The 18,882-nt window shown below is 38.5% G+C and overlaps 1 protein-coding gene across 7 annotated transcripts in view; it reads right to left on the reverse strand.

Moving 5' to 3' along the window:
* kmt2e (lysine (K)-specific methyltransferase 2E) overlaps positions 1-18,882 on the reverse strand; it is a 94,322-nt gene that overhangs the window by 59,246 nt on the left and 16,194 nt on the right. For all 7 annotated transcript variants that reach the window (XM_052033944.1, XM_052033946.1, XM_052033942.1 and 4 more), the window contains exon 3: positions 753-867. In XM_052033944.1, the coding sequence (XP_051889904.1) occupies positions 753-867 (115 nt within the window). The remainder of the gene's footprint in view (positions 1-752; positions 868-18,882) is intronic.

Genomic DNA, 18,882 nt, shown 5'->3' on the forward strand with positions numbered 1-18,882 from the left:
TTTAAAGGGGAAATTCTAGGGTGTATGATAATGTTGAAGAAAGAAGTTATTGCATCTCCAGATTTCAAATTTAAAGGCCCCTGACCTCAAGGAAAATATATTTACTTTCAGGTGCCCACAGATGTATGCCAATAAAAAAAATTGCATTATATTCCTCTTTGCATCTGGCACAATGATAGTGGACATCACATGCAGATAAGAAAGAATGCTAACTATCTAGCATTTGACACTTCTACCCTGGGAAAAAGATTCTGACTGTCTACCCAAGTCTGTCCAACCTCACCTCATAGTTAATACCCTCTAATCCAGGCAGCACCCTGGTAAACCTCTTCTGAACCCTCTCCAAAGCCTACGCATCCTTCCCGTAATGGGGCAACTAGAACTGCACACAATACACCAAGTGCAGCCTAACCAAAGCTTTATACAACTGCAACATGATGTCCTGACTCTTTTACTCCATGCCCCTGGTGATGATGACGACAAGCATGCCATGCACTCACGGAAACCCACACTAAACATCATTGTGGGAGTATTTCAGAGGAGCTGCAAACAGTTTAAGATGACAGCTTAGCACAATCACCAGCACCTCTCAAGGGCAACCAGGTATGGGCAATAAATATCTTATAGACCAAAAGATAGAATTTTCTGAGACAACTGTAAAGTTAGATTGTTAAAAAATAATATGCTGCTTTGAATCTGAAATTAAAATATCCAAGTAGAAATGTAGTTATTCTATTAGTTTCAAAACTTACTGCGTAAGGCAAACCAATGTAACTGTGCGAATGATGAGAACTGCTGGTATATAATTGGTGTGGATAACTGTTTGATTTTTCTACCACCACAGGGCTCGCTTCTACAGATTCCGGTCTGGAGAAATAGAAAATGCACTGAATTACTCATTAGGTTTTGGACGTATTGCAAGACACATAATTCATTCAACTGTGAAAAATATTTACATTACATTTTATGATTTTAAAAGGTAGAGACGTAAGCAAGGCTTCCATTAGAATTACCAAATCAACTTGTACTTAAGTGCCTTTAATATAGGAAAATGTCCAAAAGAGCTTTGTGGGGCACTATAAATAAAATTCAACACCAAGCAACAGAAGGACATGGTGGTGACCAAAAGCTTGCTCAAAGAGATAGGTTTTCAGGAGTGCATTAAAAGGACTTCAAAGTAGAAAGGCAGAAATACTTAGGGAGAGGATTCCAAAGTGCAAAGCCTTTGGAACTGAATACACAACCACCAATAAATTTTGGAATGCCACTAGCAGTGGTGCACAGTAGCTGCAGTATGTACTACTCCACCAGCACTTCCCAAACTTACAACCTCTACTACCTGCAAATCCCCTAGATGTGCAACATCATTACTTGAAAATATATCACCGATACTTCCTCATCATTTTACCTAAATCCTGGGACTCCCAGTCCAACACCACTGTGGGAACACTTTCAACAAAAGGACTACAGCAGTTTAGGAAAACAATTCACCATTAACTTCTCAAGGAATGATCCAAAAAATCTATCTACATAAAAACTCATCATATACAGGGTGATGTTCCCATGAAAACTGGTGGCAACTAGACACAAGAAAAAGTTACTAGAATATCCCCATTATAACCTGGAAAACATACTTAATGATTAGATGCACTGAAGCATAATGCTAACTTGCATCAATACAAAAAAGTTTGTGTGTGAAAAAAGCCATGTATTTCATTATCATATGTGCATTCACTACTCTGATTGGGGAAAAAAAAACTGCCTTTGTGATTGGAAATTCAAAGCCCAATCTGTTTAGACCTTTGTTAATCACCCTAATGGCTACACAAATAAGCTAGTGTGGATTGACCAGAGATCTTTTGAAGAAGCTTTTGTTTGAACAAAACTTGGAATAAATTCACCTTGGCAAGTGTGGGACACATGAACTCTTTAAAATCAGAGTTTACCTTAACAGAAGTAGCATCAGCCAGCAACTTCATCAGAAATCATACATGTACCATATACATTCTTAGAAATAGGTCCTTCAGTCCAACTGGTCCATGCTGACCACGGTGCTCACCAAGCTAGTCCCATTTGCCCGTATCCCTCTAAACCCCACCTATCCATGTACATATTCAAGTGTCTTTTAAATTTTGTTATTGTACTTGCCTCATCTACTTCCTCCGGCAGCTCATTTCATATATGCACCACCCTCTGCATGAAGAAGTTGCCCTTCTGGTCCCTTTTAAGTCTTTCACCTCTCATCTTAAACCTATGCCCTCCAGGTTTCAGTTCTTCTTTCCTGGGAAAAAGACTATGTGTGTTCACCCTATCTATACCCCTCATGATTTTCTATACCTCTATAAGGTCACCTCAATCTCCTACATTGAAAGGAAGAAAGTCCTAGCCTGCCTAACCTCTCCCTACAAATCAAACCCTCAAAGCCTGGTAGCATCCTCGTAAATCTTCTCGGCACTCTTTCCAGTTTAATGATGTGTTTTCTGTAACAGGGCAACCAAAACTGAACACAATACTCCAAGTGCAGTCTAACCAACATCTTGTACAACTGCAACATAGCATCCCAATGCCTGAACTCAATGCCCTGACTGATGAAGGCCAGCATGCCAAACACTTTCCACACCACCCTGTCTACCTCTGATGCCACTTTCAGCAAACTATGTACTTGTACTCCTCAGTCTCTCTGTTCCACAACACTCCCCAGGGTCCAAGCATTCACTGTACAAGTCCTACCCTGCAACACTTCGCACTTATCCGAATTGAAAGTCACTTGCCAACCTTTGGCCCACTTACCTAGCTGATTAAAATCCCCTTGTAATTTCTGATAACCTTCTTCACAGTCTAGTGAAGCACTAGCTTTTGCAGCATGCTTTCTGCTCAAACATGATGCAAATCTACTGTTAACATTAACAACGAAATCTTTACACCTAACTGGTCACAAATAGAAAAACTGATTTTGCTTTGACTGGGATCAAAAGTGAGAAGATGGTGGTGGAAGAACCTATCCCTCCCAATAGTTTAAAATCCAATTCTGTGGCCAATAGCTAACTTCCTCAATACAAGTTTATTTTTCTGTGTTACAGAATTACCAGATAAATCTAGATATCCTGATGGAACTTCTCCACTTTAGTAAATACTTTGTGAATTACTGTGCAGTTACATAATGCAATAGAGAATACTTAACTATGTATTACACTTTGTGACTTTGGAAATTAAAAAAAAATTTAAATGCTTTGTTGTACTCTTACTGTGTTTGTAGCAATCTGCCATCATTTAACTCAATGGCAGGTAAGACATAAAGGGCTACATGCCCTTCTGTTCTGATGTCCTGTTAGCAATAGTCTATCTAATCTAGATGTTTTATTTCATAAATGAATGACAATCATCTAAGAAGCAAAAGTCATGAAATAAAACAGGTTTAATCACTGGGAATCAGCTCCCATCTCCTTCTGAACACACTGACTTCCTGCTGAGATACTTTTCCACAGAAGCCAATGTCCTTTGCCATCTCATGAAACAGCTAATGTTTTTGTGTAAACTTAATACAGGTATCAATATTAACCTTTAGCATATTTCTCATGGAAACGTGGACAGCGGTCAAGAATGGGAATCCAACAAATTTACTCCTCCTTAAACGAGAAATGCTGAAGTGTACCGGTGGCCCCACTGCTATCCTGACTGAAACCTACCAACTCAGGACAAAGTTCAACCTGGTACAGCACTGCTCTGTTTGGTTCAATGTTTTACTAGACAAATCAAGGAACAGGCTTCTGAGAATCTAATATTGTCATTTGCACCATATGACTAAATAGATCAATGCAATATATCTCATTGATGGTACAACTTTAATAAGTATACGTTTTAGTTGAAATTCTTCTATTTATTCTTACTGTTTCTTAAAGGTCTCTTTACGACATTAACTTCCACCAAATAAATGGTTTGAAGCTTATAGACAGCAATTTTCTGTCCTTTTATAAACAGAGGTATTCGTTACAAAAACAGAAAACACAAAACTTTTATAAACAACGGATAGAAGTTAAGCGGAAAAAAATCACTTGATTAAATTATTTCCCAATGTGAATTATCAAATTGAATTTTACTCCATATTCTATAAATACATGCTAAAACATACCCACAAAAAACTACAAGTAACTTAACTGCAATACAACTGTTTCTTCAATTAATCTCATGTCATCCTACAAAGAACATTACAGCACAGTATGGGCCCTTCAGCCCACAATGTTGTGCAACAAACGTAAACTTTATCCCCATTCAATCTATCCCCCTCTCCATAACCCTCTATTTTTATACAATTAAAATTGGTTGTATAGCAAATCAACTATTACAATTTAAGCTAATACCAGATGATTTCAAAAAATAAACTCATCAAAATAGATAACAAATAAATATCTTACTTACTCCAAAGAACATGAAAAATTGAATCGAATTCAACACATTATCAGAAGTAAAGCAATCAACCAACGTGGAAGAAAATTTTCGTAGCACATGCTTTGCATAAACCGAACTGCCGTGGAACACAGTAACCTCGTTGTGATCATTGACATGACTGTTCACATCCTTTACAATACTAAATCATTCCGCCAAGTAAAAATTACACAATCTGTCACATAACAAATATTGCAACATACTGTTTTCTTTGGTAAGAATATAATAATAAAAGCTTCACAAATGCAAAAGGCAAATTTCCTAATATTAAGAGTAAAGGTATAATATTAAGGACTGTGCCTTTTCTCATCAGTTATGCAATTATTGTAATGATTATTCAACATATTGCTGGAAAAGAGTTCAGAGTTAAAAATCAATTTTATATATTCAGTTCTGCTGCTCATAAAATGTATTTAAATGTGCACGATAACGAATTCCGAAGTTTAGCAGGCACTTCAAATTGAATTGCTCCACCCTTCTCAATGCCTTATCTTAATCAAGACAAATATTGCAAGCTGATTTTGATTGACTGATCAATTCTCAGATGAACAACATGCAATGATCAAAGTATAACAGTGATGCCTCCCCTTAACATTATAGACTGAATTGCAACACACTTTAATGATCTTGCTATTTAAGGTATGTGGTTTAACATGCACCACACTTTTTTGTTTGCCGTGTGAAAGCTGTGGTGGTTGAGTTATCTGGCTCACTGTAGCTAGACAAGGGCTCACCTTTCCGCTCTTCTAGTGTTACAAAGTACTGATCAAAATCCAGCAGAAGTTCTATTCTAGTGGTATGAAAGGTTGCAGATAGAGAGAAAAATAAGAGAACAAAGTCCAGGCTTTATCAGCAGCAATTATAAATTCTGAATTTGTAGTTTAGCAACCATTTAAAATCAACAAACCACATTTAGCTGAGAAAACAAAATAAAATGGCTGACAGTTAGCTGTGCTTTGTCAAACATTGCTACTGGATGGCCCCACTACCTTTGCAGTGTTAAACACCTTAAAAAATATGGACAAGACTGGAGAGATCGGGAAGAAGTGGTTTTTAAACAGTAAGCAAGAAAAAGAGGTGGATATGAGCTAAAGAGGAAGCCAAGTGGATTCAAAAAGAATGAGTAACAGAGAAAAGCATCTTAACTATAACACAAATTGATCAACTACAGATATTTCAAGTTACAGAATAATTAAGTTCTCCTTTGTCTTAAAGCAGCATAGGCATGAAATGTTATTGATTTAATGCACACCATATTTGTTCTAGTTCAGTTTTTTGACGCCTGCCCAAATCAAATTCCTTTGTTTCTGCTTGTCTGCCAGCCCAGAGATGAAATAACCAGTTAATACAATGACTAGCTGTTATGCCCATGAAGATATGCACCTCTCAACGACACTACAAAAACTTATTATAAACTTTCATGAATTTTAAGCATCAAGGAATATTCTTAGCGGTGAGAAAGCAGGGAGTTAACATCTGAAGTTGTTAGTACAACTATTTATTTTCAAGTATGAGAGAAAAGGCAGAATGTTCTATTATGACATTTGATTAATTATAGTTAACCTCTGCAATTAACATGCCTTTCCAAATAAATTTTAAAAAATGTTAATCATATAAATAACATGAAAAATTTGAAAAAGACTTCCTCTAACACTAAGCCAAATGTTTAACATGCTAAATTATGCCTTTCATTTGATATAGACAAAACTGAACACACATGCTTTATTTCCTCCACTCAAAGGGAATCTTCAGAGTCCTCGTTCCCAATTCTTATTTGGGATAATGAATAAAAAGATAAGAAACCCATTCTGCCATTTACAGAAAACTGGAATTTAATCCCAGAACTTTAATACTTCCTTTATACGGGAATTGTTTACGAAGCATGAGTTATAGAGTTTGCAAACATAAACTTTTAAACATAAATTTTTTAAAAATGTTATTTATAATGTGACAAAAGCAGGATAACTTTAAATAAGTATATTTCCATGGAAAATTAAAGGCCATCTTAAACTTGATGAGCATCAATCTGAACACAACCCAGATATGTATTTTCACACCCAACCTGATCACTGCCAAAAATGAAACATCCCAGACATGAGGCTGAAACACAAAATATTCACCAAAAATAATCTATTAAAACTAAGCAAATCATCCTGACGTGGATTAAAATTCCACGAAACCAAATCTCAAACATATAGTCAAGTTCCATCGCACTCTGACAGGCAGTTAATTTTGGCAGACAGGCTATAGTTTAAATCACAAGATCACAAGACAAAGGAGCAGAAGTAGACCATTCGGCCCATCAAGACTGCTCCATGAACTTTCCTACATGAAGGCTCGGTTCAGAATTAGGAGTCAAACAAAAGTTGCAGGTGAATGAGGCTTAATATTTAATTAATTATTAAGTGTGCTCCCTTTTTCAATCCATTTGTACCTTACTAAAATTTATTTGTAACATTGAATAATTTTTAAAGGATTCTCAACCAAGTTAACTGAAAGTTAGAGGAGTTTCACCAATTAAAGCCCAATTTACAGACTCTAATTGATATTAAATATTTATTGTTTAATACCATAATAATTCCAGTATTTTCCCCATTTTATACCAAGCATCAATATTTCAAATATCTTGCAAAAATATCTACTTCCGACTCACACTGTCATAAATGTCATGCTTTTAGGTTACCATTTATAATTAAAATGTTTGCAAATATTCATATATAATTTCACAATGGCATTACTCCTAAAGTGAAGATGTAATGCAGACTTATTGCCACAAGATGGTGGTTTGGTGCAGTTTGCACTGGTCCACAAGGTATCTTGTCTCCTTGCATAAAGGGAAGTTTTTATGGAGAGACAAGGTCTCGACCCAAAACCCCAAAACACAGACCATTCACCTCTCTCCCCCCCACTTAACCTGCTGAGTTCCTCCTGTAGGTTGTTTGTTGCTAAGGAAACTTTTATGTTTATTTCCCAATATCATAATCAAGTTCCTTTCCATTTTAAGTTTAATAGAATTAATTTATCTCCTGCCAGTACCTGACTCTTACCATCTCCAACTACCATTTTATTCCTGCTGGTTGCTATTTTGTTGGGTGGCATTCCAATTCAGTATGTGCCAATGCTTTCGATTACTTCGCACCATCTCCATCTGTCCTCTTCTTCTGTATAGTCCACTATATTTTCTCATCAGAGAAATAAAGGACTGCATATGCTGGAATCTAGATGAAAAACACTATGATGCTGGAGGAACTCAACAGGCCAAGCAGCATCCATGGAGAAAAGCAGGCAGTCAATGTTTCAGCTCTGGACCCTTCTTCAGAGGAAAAGGGGAAGCCTAATATACAGGAGGGAAAAGCAGAGCAGTGATATGTGGACAAAAGAGGGGAGGCAGGGAGGGCACAAGGCAGTGACAGGTAGGTGCAGGTAAGAGATAGTGATAGGCAGGTGCAGGGGAGGAGGGAACCTTGCAGCCTAACGGCATGAACACTGAATTCTCCCACTTTAAGTAATCCCAAACCATCCTCCCACCCACACCCAACCATGCCTCTTCTTCCCTTTCCTAGCCTCTCTGTTTTTTTTTCCCCCCCCCCTTCCCTCCTTACCTTTGACCCATCCCCTGGTGTATCTGCTCTCCCCTCCTCCCCTATCACTCTCTCTAACCTACATATCACCACCCAGTGCCCACAACCGCCTCCCCTCCTTTGTCCACCTATCACTGCTCTGTTTTTCCTTCCTTTACATTGGGCTTCCCCTTTTCCTATCTTCAGTCCTGAAGAAGGGTCCTGACCCGAAACGTTGGGTGAGGGGGAGAGGGGGGGGGGGGTGGTGGGAAGTGGCTCTGTCACTATTCTCAATAGCATCCAATAAACAACCACTGTGCTGTTCAACACTCTGATATGCCACTCCTATTTCATCCATTTGTCATACTTCAGCAGGAATCTCAAGTCAAACTTGCATACAAATTTTCTATTCCTGAACTCCAAAGAGTTGGTCCCACTCTTCCAATACCCTGAAATTCTACTCTCCAAAACAGCATTTTTGGTTTTTTTTTCCCCATCCTGGTTCACCATATTTCTCCACCAAATTCCTGAAAGCATTTTACTTTCTATTATGTCTTAGCACCTATGTAATTGTAATTTACATCCTATATTCCATTTCTCAAATACAAATAATAATTTATATAAAAATAACATTTCATTGTAAATCAATACCTGGTAATATTAATTACATTGTAAAAAAAAACAGCATAATCCTCCACACCACCATGACCAACACCAGAAGCCATGGGAGATCCATTCAGTGCTCTTCTTTTACTACAATTTCTATTGACCATCTGTCTGAATCCTTTATAAACAAACAAATTCTCTCACTGCAATCCTGAGAATTCTGAGAAGTTCTTATGTTGCAGTTGTACAAAACATTGGTTAGACCACATTTAAAGTATTCTGTACAGTTCTGATCACCACACTGCAGGTAGCAATAGAGAGAATGCAAAAGAGATTCACCAGTTATGTTGCCTGGAATGGAGGGCTGCAGTTATAAGGAGAGAGTGAATAGGCTAGATTTATTCTGTCTGGAGGGGCATAGATAGGAAAGATAGTCAGAATCTTGTCACCCAGAGCACATGCTTAAATTAAAAGAGGAAAGAGGTAAAGGAGATCTGAGGGATAGGTTTTTTCACAAAGTGGGTGGTGAAGATGGTGGTGGAGGCAGACACAATTACAACATTTAAAACGTGTTTGAACAGGTACTTGGATAGGAAAGGCATAGAAGGATACTAGCCTAATGTGGGCAAATGGGATTTGCGTAGATACAGTAGCATGCAAAAGTTTGGGCACCCCGGTCAAAATTTCTGTTACTGTGAATAGTTAAGCGAGTAAAAGATGACCTGATTTCCAAAAGGCATAAAGTTAAAAATGACACATTTCTTTAATATTTTAAGCAAGATTACTTTCTTATTTCCATCTTCTACAGTTTCAAAATAACAAAAAAGGAAAAGGGCCCGAAGCAAAACTTTGGGCATCCTGCATGGTCAGTACTTAGTAACACCCCCTTTGGCAAGTATCACAGCTTGTAAACGCTTTCTGTAGCCAGCTAAGAGTCTTTCAATTCTTGTTTGGGGGATTTTCGCCCACTCTTCCTTACAAAAGGCTTCTAGTTCTGTGAGATTCTTGGGCCGTCCTGCATGCACTGCTCTGTTGAGGTCTATCCACAGATTTTCAATGATGTTTAGGTCAGGGGACTGTGAGGGCCATGGCAAAACCTTCAGCTTGTGCCTCTTGAGGTAGTCCATTCTGGATTTTGAGGTGTGTTTAGGATCGTTATCCTGTTGTAGAAGCCATCCTCTTTTCATCTTCAGCTTTTTTTTTAAACAGACGGTGTGATGTTTGCTTCCAGAATTTGCTGGTATTTAAATTGAATTCATTCTTCCCTCTACCAGTGAAATGTTCCCCGTGCCACTGGCTGCAACACAAGCCCAAAGCATGATCGATCCACCCCCCCATGCTTAACAGTTAGAGAGGGGTTCTTTTCATGAAATTCTGCACCCTTTTTTTTCCAAACATACCTTTGCTCATTGCGGCCAACAAGTTCTATTTTAACTTCATCAGTCCACAGGAATGGTTTCCAAAATGCATCAGACTTGTTTAGATGTTCTTTTGCAAACTTCTGACGCTGAATTTTGTGGTGAGGACGCAGGAAAGCTTTTCTCCTGACAACTCTTCCACGAAGGTCATATTTGTGCAGGTGTCGCTGCACAGTAGAACAGTGCACCACCACTCCAGAGTCTGCTAAATCTCCTTGAAGGTCTTTTTCAGTCAAACAGGGGTTTTGATTTGCCTTTCTAGCAATCCTATGAGCAGTTCTCTTCGGAAAGTCTTCTTGGTCTTCCAGACCTCAACTTGACCTCCACTGTTCCTGTTAACTGCCATTTCTTAATTACATTACGAACCAAGGAAACGGCTTCCTGAAAATGCTTTGCTATCTTCTTATAGCCGTCTCCTGCTTTGTGGGCATCATTTATTTTAATTTTCAGAGCGCTAGGCAGCTGCTTAGAGGAGCCCATGGCTGCTGATTGTTGGGACAAGGTTTGAGGAGTCAGGGTATTTACAAAGCTTTGAAATTTGCATCACTTGGCCTTTCCTAACAATGACTGTGAACAAGCCATAGCCCTAACAAGCTAATGAAGGTCTGAGACCTTAGTAAAAGTTATCTGAGTGCTCAAATCTCTTGGGGTGCCCAAACTTTTGCATGGTGCTCCTTTCCTTTTTTCATTCTAAAACTGTACAAAACAAAAACACTAATCTTGCTGTGTTGAAAAGAATGTTTCATCTTTAACTTTATGACTTTTAGAGATCAGTTCATCTTCTACTCACTTAACTATTCACAGTAACAGAAATTTTGACCAGGGGTGCCCAAACTTTTGCACGCCACAGTAGGTGTCACGGTCAGCATGGACAAGGTGGGCCAAAAGGTCTGAGTTTCTGTCTGTTCGTCTGTATGACTACGTAAAAAAGACACACCAGAAGCATGCTGCATTTATGTCCTCAATCACTGGTAGTGGCCTCACCAACACCATTCACTCTCCAAGTTATATTAATGATCACTTAAGCATAGAACTTATCACCGTGTTTCAAACATCACACAGCTGGATTAACCCCACTATTCTCCTCTCATGGAGTCAGTTGTCACACATCTGTGGATTAGAGAACATTATTGAGCACAATATATAATGAAGAGATCAAATATTCAAAGCCATGTATTAGAACTTCTAACAACTGAGGCAATCCAATCTTCAACACTGAATAGAGAAAGTTAAATAGCTCTTTCAATTTTTTTCCCTCAAAACACAACCAATCATAAGTCTTCAGTTTTGGAACAAAATTCTCCAAGCTCACATCAAGCCTATTAACTGTTGGTGTTCCATTCACCAGCAAAATTGTACACATGAAAGAATCAGATCCTAAGTCCTGAACAACTATATTATGGATACCATCCAACAAAGTGCACTTCTGAGATGAAGCGGTCATGAGATACAATGATTCCCTTTTTATCTAAGTCTATCACCAATTCACTGTAAGCATTCACAAATACAGAATTGGGCATACACGTACAGAGTTGAGGAGGCAGTGTAATATCTTCAATGACATGGCAGCTGTAACCATAATAAGACCATAAGACATAGGAGCAGAATTAGGCCATTCAGCCCATCGAGTCTGCTCTGCCATTCGATCATGGCTGATTTATTTTTCCTTCTCAACACCATTCTCCTGCCTTCTCCCCGTAACCTTAGATGCCCTTGCTAATCAAGAACTTATCAACCTCCCCTTTAAATATACCCAATGACTTGGCCTCCACAGCCATCTGTGGCAATTCCACAAATTCACCACCCTCTGGCTAAAGAAATTCCTCCTCACCTCTGTTCTAAAGGGATGTCCTTCTATTCGGAGGCTGTGCTCTCTGGTCCTAGACTCCCCCGCTATTGGAAACATCCTCTCCACGTCGACTCTATCCAGGCCTTTCAATATTCTGTAGGTTTCAATGAGATAACCCCTCATCCTTCTGAACTCCAGCGACTACAGGCCCAGAGCCATCAAACGCTCCTCATACGTTAACCCTTTCATTCCTGGGATCATTCTCGTAAACCTCCTCTGGACCCTCTCCACTGCCAGCACATCCTTCCTTAGATATGGGGCTCAAAACTGCTCACAATGCTCCAAATGTGGTCTGACCAATGCCTTATAAAGCCTAAGCATTAATCCTTGCTTTCATATTCAGTCCTCTCAAAATGAATGCTAACATTGTACTTGCCTTTCTTACTACTGACTCAACCTGCAAGTTAACCTTCAGGGACTAGGACAAGGACTCCCAAGTCCCTTCGTATGTCCAACTTCTGAATTCGCTCCCTGTTCAGAAAATAATCTACGTCTTTATTCCTTCTACCAAAGTGCATGACTGTACACTTCCCTACTCTGTATTCCATCTGCCACTCCATTACCCATTCTCCCAACCTGTCTAAGTCCTTCTGCAGACTCCCTGCTTCCTCAACACCTCCTGCCCCTCCACCTATCTTTGTATCATCCACAAACTTGGCCATAAAGCCATCAATTCCATCATCCAAATCATTAACAAGTAACGTGAAAGGTAGCAGACCCAATTGACTACTCACTTCTGCTCTACAAGCTTCTAATCTCTCTTCAATTACAAATATTTTTAGGAAAAAAATATTAACTGGAAGACTAATTCTCTAGAAATTTCAGTGTAATTCATTAATAAAGTCAGTTTCATGTCAAACATTTAATTGTTGTGTGTTATTAGTGTTAAAGGGTTACCTTCAAACTTGAAAAGGCTAACAATGCACAGCAACTGTTTAAATCATGCTAAAAATATGCCCATTTCCAGCACCTCAGCAGGTTTATAGTTTGAATATCAATGCATCAGTGCAGGTTTCAAAGGCAATGCATGTGTAGTGTATTGGCACTTAAAGAAAAGGGGACACAAAGGTATTTACAAAGATTCGAGAATTTTCAGTTTGACTGAAAATAAAATTATAGTCTACACGGGATGAAAATACACTTTCACAGCAGAAGTATTTCTCAGATAAATTAATGACTTGCAGCCACATCATTTATCATTTCCTTAAAACCCTCATCTGATATTTGGATTTAATATTCAAAATAGAACATTGTTATTTTGTAAGTTTACATCAATTAATCCTATGCTCTTTAGTTTGAAAGATTTCATGGATTCAGTTTCTAAAGCACTGAATTTTATGGAGCTTGCAGCTTAAACATACTTTGTACCTTAATCTTACAATTTCACAAGGGCATCTAAAGATACAGAGGTATGGTAGCATTGGCACATCTGCCTCCCCACAACTGCAAATTATCATAACTGTACAGGGAAAAAAATTGGGGAAAAAGTAGCAAGTCTGTGTTGTCATCAAGAAAAACTGAGCAAAACAGCACCATCTTCAGAGTAAGATCACATAAAGAATTGATAAAATGAACAGAAGGCTCTTCATTAGAGAGTAACTGAGTCAAAAAAATCCCATTCTCACTTGCATAACAATATTGCATTTAGAATGAAACATTAGTCCATATCCATTAACAGGGGAAAAAAATCACTGCAGATCAAGTACTAGTAAGTCAAATGCAGGCATTATGCAAATTTCTCTAATTGAAAAGTTCAGTTGTGTGCTTCTTACATTCAAAAAAAAAGTTAACATCCAGTTTTGTAGCAACAGTTTGAGGTAGAAAACAGTTAATCCATATCACCCATGTCTACAATTTCTTTGATACACTTCTAAACCAGTTGCTCCTTGAAACTCATTAAGGTTTCTTGATCGAGCACTAGCTTCCCTGCAAAATTTTATGAAGGTTCCTGCAGAGTATCCAACTTTCCTCTGGGGCACCAAATTTTGAAATATGGTCCATTCTGCTCAGATCCTTTTGTAAATCTGAATATATGTTTGTACTAGTTTACTTGTTTGAAGTCAATAACATCTTTCTATAATGCATACAATTAGATAAATAGGTTAATGAGGACAAATGTATAAAATATAAACACTTGTACACAATATCCATTGTGCCTGTTCCTGAACTAGACATCAAATTCTAATTGTGCAGTTCCTTTGGAAAAGTGATTACATTCCATAACCAAAAAAAAAGTACTTAATGAAAGAGATAGATGAAAGCTTAACGCTACTTAAGGATATCTCAAAGGTTTAATACAAAGGGACCAAATACATTAACTGATCCATGATTAAATTTTAAAATCAGAAGGGAAGCAAGAGCCAAGGATTGATTTCATAGGTTCTTTTCCGAGTGAAAGGAAAATAATGGATTAAGAATACAGATTTATTGAACCAAAGCAAGGAAGAAAAGAAGATCAGTAGATGGCACATTGGCAATTTAACAGACCTGGGTGGTGGGGAGGGTGGAGACTTCAGAGAATCACAGATCAAAAAACAAGAAGAGTTACAGAAGTAAAAACGGTGTCACCTATAAAGTGACAACCTTTAATGCACATCCTGGCCCATTCCCCACCTTAGGGCAATAGAAGTGTTGAAGAAGTCTCCCAAGAAAGCAATTAGTGCTTTAGACTTGTAGATACTTAATTTACTGAAAAGCCAATTCACTTTTAATTGACTAAATGCACAATTCCATCCCTTCAAAATTGCCTTTCACCCTATATATTTTTAATGAACAGAATCACAAAAATGTAAAGCATATGACCAAAAGTCACACATTCATTTAAAAAAAGACAGCATGCTATTTCAGTGTTAAGAACATATTGTATTAAGTACTCATTTTTACACAGGCAATTTGCTTTCCAAATTTTCATAAGACTGCACATCACACAAGTGTTTTGACAAAGTATACTGTTATATAAATCTGGTTGCTTCCTGCATTATAAAATCTGTTGTTTTCCTGGAGCAACTATTTTTAAAACAATCTTCCTTTCTGTCTAGGTATATAATGACATAGTAAATTATAAACAAGTTTCTAGTACAAGTAACTTTTGAGCTATAGTAATAACATTTGAAATGGATAAAAACCAACAATATTTTTCTTCTCTACAACTTTTGTTTCTCACAGCAGCACAAGTATGTGATTTTTCAAGCTACTACTTTTCCGTTGGACCTTTCTCATGAAATTACAAGATCATTTTTTATTTAAGATGCAGAAATAGTATGTAACTGACTTCATTATAGAAAAGTATATTAATCCATATACACAACGTCAACAATAACTTATTTATAACACTGCTTTAGTGGACCACAATTTCCTAAGATTCCTTATGAGAACTTTATGAAACAAAATCTGACACCAAGCAACACCAAGTGATATTAGGAGAAAACAAACAAAACCTTTGTCAAATGGTGGGTTTTAAAGGTTTAAACATGGGTAGAAACAAAAATAGATTTGGGGGTAATTTCCAGGGCCTAGTCCATTAACAGTTGAAGATCTCAATATTAATGATGGAACAATTAAATTCAAAGAACAAGAGGCCAGGTTTAAGGAGTAGAGCTAATTTAGCAGGTTGAAGTAGATTAGAAATAGGCAGGGGCAAGGCCAGGGAGTCATTGTGTTACAGAGCAAATGCAGGTCAGTAAGCACATGGGTGACAAGTGAAAGGAACCCAATAAGAAGTCAAAGTCGTGTTTATTGTCATATACATAAGTACATGTGTGCACAGGTACATATATGCATGGTATGATGAAAAACTTACTTGCAGCAGCATCACAGGCACATCGCATCATATAAGCAGTATTCACATGAAAAATATGAATTAAACATAAATTATACACAGTTTTTACAACAAAGAACACCAATTAGAACGAAAAAACCCGAAGTCCATTTTAGTGCAAAGTGAGCAAATTGGTCATAGTGTTGCTAAACTGTAGTGATTAGGGTTTTGTCGGTTGGTTAAAGAACCGAATGGTTGAAGGGAAGTAGCTGTTCCTGAACCTGGTGGTGTGGGACTTCAGGCTTCTGCCCAATGGTATCTGAGAAAAGATGACATGGCCCAGATGCTGGGAATCTTCGATGATGGATGTTGCCTTTTTGAGGTAGCATCTCCTGTAGGTACTAACAATGGTGGGGAGGGATGTGACCACGATTGGCAAAGTCCACTACTCTCTACAGTTTCTTATATTCCTGCGCATTTGAATTGCAGTACCAGGCAATGATGCAACCAGTCAGGATATCTTCAACAGTATATCTGCAGAAATTTGTTAGTGTTCGCTGACAAGTCGAACCTTCTTAACCTCCTAAGTAAAGACGCTGGCGTGCTTTCCTTTTGATTGCATCTATGTGCTGGGCCCAAGACAGGTCATCTGATATGTTAACGCCCAGGAATTTAAAGCTGCTGACTCTCTCCACCACCGGTCCCGCAATGTAAACTGGCACACGTTCACCCTCTTTCCCCTTCCTGAAGTCAGCAATCAGCTCTTTAGTTTTGCTGACACCGAGCAAGAGGTTGTTGTTGTGGCACCACTCAACCAGGTGTCCTCTCTCACTTGGGTAAGCTGACACATCATCACCTGTGATTCATCCAACAGTAGTGTCGTTGGTGAATTTGAAGATGGCATTGAAGCTGGGCTTAGCCATACAGTCACGTGTGTATAGAGTAGAGCAGGGCACTAAGCATGCAGCCTTGAGGTGCACCTGTGTTGATTATCAGTGAGGAGGAGATTTTGTTACCAATCCTCACTGACTGAGGTCTGCCAATGAGGAAGTTGAGTATCCAGTTGCAGAGGGAGGAATACAGAGGCCCAGGTCTTGAAGCTTGATGATAAGTTTGGATGGGATGATTGTGTTGAACGCCGAGCTGCAGTTGATGAACAGCAGCCTGACGTACGAGTTCCTGTTGTTCAGGTGATCCAAAGCAGAGTAAAGAGCCAGAGAAATCTCCAAGGCAGGAGTTGATTCATGCCATAACCAACCTCTCAAAGCACTTCATTGCAGTTGATGTAAGCACTACCAGATGGTAGTCATTGAGGCAGGTCATCACGCTCTTCTTGAGCACAGGCACAATAGATGCCTTTTTGAAGCAGGTGGGAACCTCAGGCCGCAAGAGAGGTTGAATATGTCCATAAGTTCTCCAGCTAGTCGGTCCGCACAGATCTTTAGTAGTTGGCCAGGTACACCAGACGCCTATCATGGATTCACCTTCTTGAAGGATGCCCAGACATCTGCCTCGGAGACTGAAATTACAGAGTCATCTGGAGATGACGTGGGGGCTCATATTGGTGTGTCATAATTCTTCCTATCAAAGTGTTCATAAAAGGCATTGAGCTTATCTAGCAGTGATGGGTCATTACCACTTATGCTACCCAATCTCGCCTTGAAGGAAGTTATATTATGCAAGCCCTGTCAGAGCTGTCAAGAGTCCATCTGTGAGTCCAGTTTAGTCCGAAATTTCCTCTGTGCTCGAACCTGGACTTCTTGTACAACTCTGGGCCGCCAGCCCTAAACTCCACAGATCGAGCCCTCAGCAAATTACAAATCTCCTGGTTTATCTCGGGCTTCTGGGGAAGACTTGGAATGTTTTTGTGGGAAGTAAGAGACAATCAGCTAAGTTTCAGAAGGCTACTAAGTAGTATCACAGATACCGGCCAAGGATGAATTGGAATAACTATCTAGAGGTAACAAAGTCTCTCAGATGATATTCAATAGCAAATGAACTGATGGAGAAACAGAGTTAAGTGATACCACAAAGGTGGAAATTAGATGATCTAAGTGATCATATGATATGTAATCTACAACTTGCCTAACAACAAATGCTTTGGTGCAGTTTCAGAAAGGCAGGTGCAGCTGGGGCCCATGCCTACACCTTTGATTTGTAGACAGTAGGAGGATTCAAAAGAGAAGTTGTTCATGTAAGAACAAGTTCTGACAGGCAGAGGAGAGTGTTGGTAGAAGGAAACTGGTTGGATAAATGTTCTAGAAAGTAATAGATGGCCCCAAGGCCATCCTGATGGAGAAAGGAAGTATAAAGGCACTGGACGTCCACGGTGAAGACCATGGGAATATGAGGAGAATCACTTAGAGGGAAAAATTACTAGTGGTAAGGGATTGCTTTATGAGCAGGCACACACTCAATGGGCTAAATGGACTTCTTTCATATCATAAAGAAATATTAAAACATGAGAAAAATACTGCTGCACTGATTTTTCCTATCAATCTTATGACTTAGAAATAAAATAATGCTAATTGGAATTGTCAGCTTAATTTCCCTTTAAATAACTGTACTAAGAAAATGTGGAATGAAAGCAACTATACTGCCTTCAATCTTTCTGCCCAGTACAAACACAAAAGGAATTACTTGAACTCCCATCACATACTCTGGTATTACTTTATTGTACAAGAAAAGAAACGTCTCCTGAGATGGTGGTACTCGGTAGTATGCAAAAAAAATTTTTGCACTGTCTTAAACAGCCTAAGAATAAGGAGACATTATAAACTCTGAGAATAAACATTTAAAATGAATAACTTCTGAATAGATAATCACTACATAGTTTCTTCTGTGTGATACCATTCCCACCTGTAATACAAAAGATGTCAGCAATGGCATCTAAACATACAGCTGAAAAAGTATGTTCTTATTTAAAAATATGTATTCACCCTGGTGGAGGGTTGTATAATTTACAATTGTAAATTGGTTTCAATGGGGATTGAGTTTCACAAGTCGAAAATTTTGCATACCTGCAAAGCAATAGGGGACAAATTTCTACCATTTCTGACAGATATATTGTCACTTACTTTATCTTCTTGCCCCTGTCTAGCAGGAAGGATATGAGAAAGGGTGAGTCAACTAATCACCTTATGGTCATGCCATTCTTGCTGGACTACAACTTTGGCTAAAGATCCCATCACTGCCCTACACCAATGGAGCTGGGGAGCCATATTCAGAAAAAAGTCTAGGGGAATCCCA

This window comes from Pristis pectinata, chromosome 19, assembly GCF_009764475.1.
Source record: "Pristis pectinata isolate sPriPec2 chromosome 19, sPriPec2.1.pri, whole genome shotgun sequence".
Classification (NCBI taxonomy): domain Eukaryota; kingdom Metazoa; phylum Chordata; class Chondrichthyes; order Rhinopristiformes; family Pristidae; genus Pristis; species Pristis pectinata.